Genomic DNA, 8,398 nt, shown 5'->3' with positions numbered 1-8,398 from the left:
TTCCATCGGCGCCCGCCCATTGGCGCCTGGGTAACGCCCCTCCTTATGAAACGCACTTTCCTGTTGGACAAAGACACAAAACGCCGCAGGGGGATTGGCTGCTGAATATATGAATTTTTCCATTGGCTGCCTTATGGTCCCTACTTTCAAGTTCATACTTGGAAAAGAGTTTGCGATTGGTGTACTCGGAAGCAGCAGCAACCAATGACATAAAAGCTTCCACTGCGGGCCTAGGCGACGTGACACACCTCCTTTTCTCTCTGGCTTCCCCGCCCCTTCTCGCCCGCCTTTCCTTATTCATACAAGAAGCGCCTCAGTTCCGATTGGCCAGGATGTGATGCTCTCTTGGCCAATCGTAGTCCAAGCTGTGCTTTGATCCTTTCAAGACAACGAACCCTGTAGAGACCACGTCTACGATTGGCCGCTCCTCGGCAAGGATTTAATTTTGAAATTTTCTTTATGGTGTGGAAAAGGCTTAGGCCCGAACTTCGTCTAATCCCCAGGCTCTTAGACTAGTAAGTGCAACGACGTTTTTTCTCTTTGTTACCTGGTCCCGTCTTCTGTTATTCGAACTGTTGATGACTGGGTTCTTATGGAGGTGGGGTCCTGAGCTGGACAGGGAAGGGAGATGGAGCAGAAAAGGAAAGTTTTCGGGCAGGCGAAGAGCTCCGCTGGCAACATTTGAGACACATTTTTTATTTAACACTGCAATATATAGTTTAAAGGGATTGTCTTTTGCTCAGTCTTTGTCGTAACTTTTTGCTTCTCAAAGGGGGCCCACCGACTGGCGGTAACTGGCTTCCCTGGGCGCTAGCGAAAAATGCAAATTATAGGAATCTACCCAAATTTCCTATCACAATATTTATTTAACCAGATGCTCTCCCCCGCCATTCTTTAGCGCATTTAAGTTTATGGAGAAGTATTTTATGTTGGGTACTTTTACAGTGTTCCATGATGCAAAGTGACTTCTGGCATCTAATTTAAAAGAATACCCCTTTTACTGTGTGTCTAGTAGTGTGCTGGGTAAGACTAACGACCTGTGGTCACTCTGAGAAAGACAAGGGAAAGAACCGGGTGGGGTTGGGGATAGCAATGCTTCACGGCTTAAAACAAAATTGACTATAGGACAATGGCAGTGATCATACTTCAGCATTCAAAGCAAACCAACTAAACTGATGGTGGAAATTAAATTGATTAGAGGGGGATGTAAAACATGTGTTTTAGAATACTGATGATGAAGTAACATCTGTCATTTACACTGCTGCTACAGTTTTAGAAGTGCCCCTGGCCAAAGACCTTTCCATATAACTGATGAATTTCTTAAAGAACCAGCAGTGTCAACTCATGAAGAAGACTAATTATTGTTCTGAGACAGGACCTTGTGTATCAACAACTAACCCAGACTTTTTTTAATTTTATTTTTTCAGATAAGGATATATATATTTAAATATAAAACAGAAATATTTTAAGTACTATTAAGTGTTTCAAAATACTTGTCTTTTTTGTTTGTTTGGTTGGTTGGTTGATTGGTTGGTTGGTTTGTTTTAGTTTTTCGAGACAGGGTTTTTCTGTATAGCCCCGATTGTCCTGGAACTCCCTCTGTAGACCAGGCTGCCCGTGAACTCAGAAATCCGCCTGCCTCTGCCTCCCAAGTGCTGGGATTAAAGGCGTGCATCACCACTGCCTGGCTTCAAAATACCTGTCTTAAAACAAATCTTTCATTTTGGGTAATTGTATAAAGCCTGTTAAAGTTACTATAGCCCCATAGTCTATTAGAAAAAGTCATGGTCTCTGGAGACTTACAGGTCTGCATTATACTTCATTGTATTATATTAGGCAGATAGCTAGTCTCAGCCTCAGCTTAGTTTTGTATAACACTAGGACTAAAATCTTCCTTGTCAGGGATACCTTTGAGGAGATTGAACATTAGCTGAGGAAAAGTAGGATGTACCCCACTTGAGGGGGCATTTAATAAATGGTCCCTCCCACTATGACATCTGCCTATCATAGTAGGTGCTCATTTTATGTTGCTGAATCACAAACCTATCTTTTAATATAATATAATCCACTACAGCCATTTTCTCTACTGTAAGGAAAGCAAAGGGCTAAGTACTGTAGTCACTCAGTAATAGACCACTTGCCTGGGTTTGGTCTCTAGCTGGGAAGAGGGACTTGCAGGGAATAAAGAGAAATTAATTTGACTTCATGAATAAAACCACAAAAGCAAGGTGAGGGGCTAATGTAAAGCCAAAGGGAAAGATTCTACAGAGACATTGTAATCTGAGTTTACAACTTCTTCCACTTGAAGTGGTTTCTAGAATCCGGGTTACTTTCTCTCTGGTTTTTGGTTTTATCTTGTTTTATGAGACAGGGTCTCGTGTACCCAGGCTGGGCTTGAATAAGTCTATGCATAAGTCTTGATCTACCTGTCTCCACCTTCCGAGTAGTGAGTACCGGTGTACCTCGGATTTTAGATGTCTTGGATACAGGATCACTTATGTATCTTATGATGTTCTACAATCCACAGTGGTCCTTCTGCTTCAAATCCCAGTCCCCAATGCTGGGATTGCAGGTCTCTACCACCATGCCCAGAACTACAATTTAAATCTTAACCAAGGTTGGAGAAAAAGGAAAATCCTGGAAATAAGCATAAAACAACCAAGATGATATATTCAGGGATGTATAAAATTTCTATATCATAAATCATTGAACTATATACTGAAGTTTTATACATTTTCTATGTGTATACATTATTATCTAAGAGAACATTCATTTCAGGAACTAAGGAAATGGCTCTGTAGTTAGGAGCACTGGCTGCACTTCTAGTGGACTTGAGTTCAATTCCCAGCACCCACATGGCAGCTCACAATCAGCTGTAGCTCCAGTTTCAGTGGATATGAAGCCCTCTTCTGGCCTGCTCAGGCATGCAAATGGGACGAAGACAGACACACAAGCAGGCAAGGCATCCATCTACATAAAATACATTTTTTTCAACTTCAAATTTTTCTCTACAGAAATCATGCCCAAGTACAAACAGCGAAGAAGAAAGCTAAAAGCCAAAGCCAAACGAATGTTTAAGAAGAAAGAAGCCTCTATGGTCTCTCCTAANTTATTGACACCTTCCCCTCCCCTCCCTGCACCGGAAAGGTAAAGTGTGATGGGGAAGACAGGAATGATTCGATCTCACCCCTGTCAGCCAGGGATAATATACAACATGCAGTCCAATTTGAATTTTGTCCTCCACATAAATCTTTTTTTTTTTTTTGGGGGGGGGGGGGGGGGGGGGGGGGGGGGGGGGGGGAGGTTCTCTGTATAGCCCTCACTCTGTACACCAGGATGGCCTCGAACTCAGAAATTCGCCTGCCTCTGGGCGGCGTGCGGGGATTAAATCCGGGTCAGAGTGCTGGGATTAAAGGCGTGNGCCACCACGCCCGGCTAGGTTGACATTCTGTAGGTTAACAGGATGATCAAAAATTCAAGGTTATCCTCAATTTACACAGCTAATTCAAAGCCTACATGAACTATGAAGCTGAATCAAAAATAAGTAAGTTAGATTTTTAACCAGACATCCTGAATTTCACATAGCACAAGAGTTCAAACGAGGACTGCAGAGATGGCTCAGTGGTTCACAGACTGCTCTTGCCTAAAATACTTTGAATTCCCAGCACCCATATGGGGCAGCTCATAATTGCCTGTAACTCCACTCTAGAGGATCTGATACCTTCTTCTGGGCTCCTCAAGTGTCTGCAGACATACACACATGCACATACACACACACACACACACACACACACAAACTTTTCTTTAAAAATGTGTTCCAATGAAGTAAAAATCAGAAAGAGTTCTATTCAAACCCAAAGTACCTACCTACTTCCCCTTTTGAGTTGAATTTTGCTGAATAATTATAGCAACTACCTGATGAGAGAGGGGCACAGAGCTTGATAAAGCCTTCGTTCTGGTCAGGTTGGCCATCTGTTCTGAAACTCGGAAGTTGAATGTATCATAGGAAGGAAGGCTGAGCCCCAGGAATTGTAGGGTGCTGGTATTCCTACTAACATGCTTTGTGCACCCGGTGTTGTAACTCCCTCTCCACTCTCTTTAGTTCTTGAGGGTAGCTTCTTATTTGTTGGTTCCCTTTGACTCTTTCTATCTTCTATCTCCAGTCCTGGCAACCCTGGAACTGTCTGTAACCCAAACTGGCCTTGAACTTTTAGAAATCATCCTGCTTTAAACCCTCCCCTGTTTCTCCTCTGGGTGTTTGGTATGTACCACCTTATTCAGCTTACTTTATTTTTGGTATGCAAGGGATTAAACTCAGGGTTATCACACATGAAGGATAAGAAATTAAAAGTAAAATCAGAGGCCGGGCGTGATGGCGCACGCCTTTAATACCAGCACTCAGGAGGCAGAGGCAGGCGGATTTCTGAGTTCGAGGCCAGCCTGGTCTATAGAGTGAGTTTCAGGACAGCCAGGGCTATACAGAGAAACCTGTCTTTAAAAAAAAAAAGTAAAATCGGGCTTTGTAGCCCACATCTATGATCCTATATCATGTTTAACAAAATCATCATAGGATACATGAGACCCTGTCTCAAAAAGTAAAACTAGAGCCGGGCTATGGTGGCACATGCCTTTAATCCCAGCACTCAGGAAGCAGAAGTGGGTGGATTTCTGTGAGTTCAAGGCCAGCCTGGTCTGCAAGGTAAGATTCGGGATAGCCAGGGCTCACAACCTCATACAACTCTGGCTGCAGAAAATCTTCCCTCGCCTCGCCTCTGCAGGCTCTCACACACAGCACACACTCACACAGACGCAGCACACAGACACATATTTTTTTTAATCCAATAGTAAATAAGTAAGTAAATAAATAAATAAATAAATAAGCTATGTTTAGCACACACATGTGATCCCAGCACTCAGGAGACACGGGGGAGAGGACTGCTGTAAGTTCAAGGCAACCTTGGTCCACACAGTCAGTTCCAGGACAGTCAGAACAACACAGTGAGACCCTATCTCAATAGAAAGAAAAAGCAAAACAAGGAAGCCATTCAGTCAGTCACAGCCTGAGTGGTCCTGAGTCACACTATTAGCAAGCTATTTGTGATAGGAGATACAGCTCACTGCAAGAATGTATGCTTAGCATACACCCTTAGCCTCACTCCCCAGCCCCCAAATTAATTAATTTAAAATAAATAAAGCCTATTAATTACTTAATTAGAAGTTGTCACTCTGACCTGGGGTTGGGGATAGTGTATTTTGGCTTTTTGGGGGACAGAGTCTCACTCTATAGCCTTCGTCAACCTAGAACACACAGAGATCCACCTGATTTTATAGTGTGACTTGGAAGCAGGGACATCCTTTCTTTTTTGAGACAGGATCTTACTATATTGTTCTGACTGGCCTGGAAGTCACTATATAGAACAAGCTTGCCTTGAACTTATATCCATCCTCCTGCCTCTGCTTTCTGAGTGTACACTACCATGCCCAGCCAAGATCTACAATTTTTATTTATTTATTTATTTATTGGTTTATAAGATAGGGTTTCTCTGTGTAGCCCTGGCTGTCCTGGAACTCACTCTGTAGACCAGGCTGACCTCGAACTCAGAGATCTGCCTGCCTCTGCCTCCCGAGTGCTGGGATTAAAGGTGTGCGCCACCACGCCTGGCTACGATTTTTTATTTGTTTTGTTTGATGTTTCTTCCACAGAGTGGTTACTTCTGCAGCAGATATTCCCCAAAGCAGAAACTGGCTAAGACCATCTTGGAACTTCAGATTTCCTAACATCAAAGATGCAATAAACCTTTGGACAAATAGAGCATGGTGCATATACAGTTGCTGTCAGACCTGTGTAGCCCAGGTATAGGGTTCATAAACCTGTTCTCAGTAATATAGTTTTTGTTTTTGTTCTGCCAAAATTAGTATTTGTGTTCTTTTATGGTTCCTAGCCTTGATATACTCCCAAGGCTCGGGTGGATAAGATTAATTTGTGTGATTACACCTGTCTTTGCTTATGTAAGACATATGTGACACCACTTGCTTCATCATGCTGCTCATTGGACTCTGGCTTGTTTATTTATGCATTCCAGAGTTTAGAAGTATTGAAAGATGCCCTCTTCCCATCCCGAGTATACCACAGAGAACTTCACAGTCTAAAACAACAACTGTGTGTTTTGAAAAGGGAACTGTGCAAGCTCCAAGAAAACCTGAAGGTTGGTATCACCAAACAAGTCGGGAGATTTTATCTGAAAAGGCTATTGCAGTAGGAAGATACACTGGATATGAATGTGGGTATTACCTTAAGTATCAGGCAAGAAGGGTTCCTTTGCAAAAGGAAAAGACAAGACTGTAACGGGGTACTGGAGGGATGGCTGCCCAGTCAAGAGAGTGTATGTGCTGTTCCTGCAGAGGAGCAGGCTTGCTCCCTAGCACCTCTAATGGGGGTCTTACACACGCCTGTAATGCCTGCTTCAAGGGGTCCAACCTCTCTGGCCTCCTTGAGTGCACATAGACACACATCCACATAATTAAAATTTAAATCTATTTTTAAATGTACATTTGGAAAAAGTAATGGTCTTGGCCACACAAACAAAATAAAAGTATAAAAAGGAATTATAAATAAAATGAAATAGAATAGAACTATAAAAGGAAATTCAGTGGGCAACACTGAACTTAATCAGATTGACAAAACAACCAAAAACCCTAAAAGGTTTGGGAAATAGATGCTTCTTACACTCTTGAGAAGAGGATAAGCTAAGGCCGACGCCTTTGTGTGCTATGGGGAGGAAGTGACCCTGTGGTTAAGAGTACGTGCTGCTCTTGCTGAGAACCCAGGGTTAGTTCACAGCACCAGTGTCGGTGTCTCCTTACTGCTTGTAACCCTAGTACCAGGGAGTCAGACTCCCTCTTCTGACCTCTGCAGGCACCTACACACACACACTGCACATTTCAAACAGACAGGCACACATACGTGTATATATAACATAAAATGAGTAACTCGTTAAAACTTTTTTGTTTGTTTGTTTTATTTTCAGCAGGAAGTAGCTAAGGATGGGCTCAGTTGGTAGAGTACTCAGTCAGCACACAGGAGGCCCTGGAACTACATAAGCAGCCATGATGGTACATACCATAAGCATAGCACATAGCAGGCAAAGGCTGAAGGACTGGAAGGGAAGACCATCCTCAGCCACAGAACGAGGTTGAGGCTAGCCTGGGAGGTTGAGGCTAGCCTGGGAGGTTGAGGCTAGCCTGGGAGATGTGAGAGCCTGCCTCACAAAAAATATTTTTAGGCCTGGAGAAATGGCTCAGCTGTTAAGAGCACTGACTGCTCTTCCAGAGATCCTGAGTTCAATTCCCAGCAACTACACGGTGGCTCACAACCATCTGTAATAGGATATGATACCCTCTTCTGGTATGTCTGAAGACAGATACAGTGTATTCATATGCATAAAATAAATCAATAATTGTTTAAAAAATATGTTTTAACTGAGCATATAATTTTTTTTTTTTTTTGGTTTTTCGAGACAGTGTTTCTCTGTGTAGCCCTGGCTGTCCTGGAACTCACTCTGTAGACCAGGCTGGCCTTGAACTCAGAAATCTGCCTGCCTCTGCCTCCTGGGATTAAAGGCGTGCGCCACCACACCCAGCCCTGAGCATATAATTTAATGGTAAAACATTTGCCTGGCGTGTGGACTCTTAAATTCAATCTCTAATGTGAGGGAAGGGAGAGTTGCAAATAATAAATACTGAAGTGGGATGAGTGAGCAAATGTGTGCAAATGTAGCATTCATGAGCCTGGGAGTGTAGCTCAGTGACAGACTGTTTGCCTAAAATGTCAGATGTTCAATTCTCAGCACAGCAATGAGCAGCAAAAGAAGCTAGGACGCCAAGAACCCCCTGCTCCCAGTGCCAACAGTTTTCATTAGGAGAGGGAGGGCATGCCAGAGACATAAGGATTGCCCAGCCTAAATCACAGAGTGAGTTCTGGTCCACTGTGAGCTAGAGAAGGAGACTCTGCAAGAGCTGCAAGCTTATAACTGCCTAGCCTTCTCTGTAGCCCAATAAACATTAGAACTGTTGAAGCAAATTTGTTATTGTCAGAAGTAGTCTATATCCCTGTAATCCTAACACCAGCAAGGCTAAGGAAATAGTTTGCCTTAGTTTAAGGCCAGCCTAAACTATAGTATGAAACACTGTCTGAAAAAAGAAAAAAACAAAAACAAATCTATCCATCACCCAATTAATCTATTGTCCATTTTTCAAATATGGTATATTCCAGAGCATCTCAGAAAACTCATCCTGTTCAAGCTGTTGTCACAAGTGTTGCCCGAGTGATAAACTTACAACTGTGCCTGCCTGTGCTCCAACGACGCTTGAGGAATCCCAAACCGTGCTTTCTTCCACA

The 8,398-nt window shown here is 43.0% G+C and overlaps 1 protein-coding gene across 1 annotated transcript in view; it reads left to right on the top strand.

Annotated features, from left to right (window-relative positions):
- Positions 1-401: 401 nt before the first annotated feature.
- Positions 402-8,398, top strand: part of Prr11 (proline rich 11) — a 17,326-nt gene continuing 9,329 nt past the window's right edge. The window contains exons 1-5 of the mRNA XM_021175939.2: positions 402-515; positions 3,015-3,147; positions 5,704-5,854; positions 6,084-6,206; positions 8,273-8,389. Of these exons, the coding sequence (XP_021031598.1) occupies positions 3,020-3,147; positions 5,704-5,854; positions 6,084-6,206; positions 8,273-8,389 (519 nt within the window). The 5' untranslated portion in view covers positions 402-515; positions 3,015-3,019. The remainder of the gene's footprint in view (positions 516-3,014; positions 3,148-5,703; positions 5,855-6,083; positions 6,207-8,272; positions 8,390-8,398) is intronic.

This window comes from Mus caroli, chromosome 11 (genome assembly GCF_900094665.2).
Source record: "Mus caroli chromosome 11, CAROLI_EIJ_v1.1, whole genome shotgun sequence".
NCBI lineage: Eukaryota > Metazoa > Chordata > Mammalia > Rodentia > Muridae > Mus > Mus caroli.
Note: the sequence above shows the minus strand (reverse complement) of the source record. Positions and strands in the feature narration are given on the sequence as shown.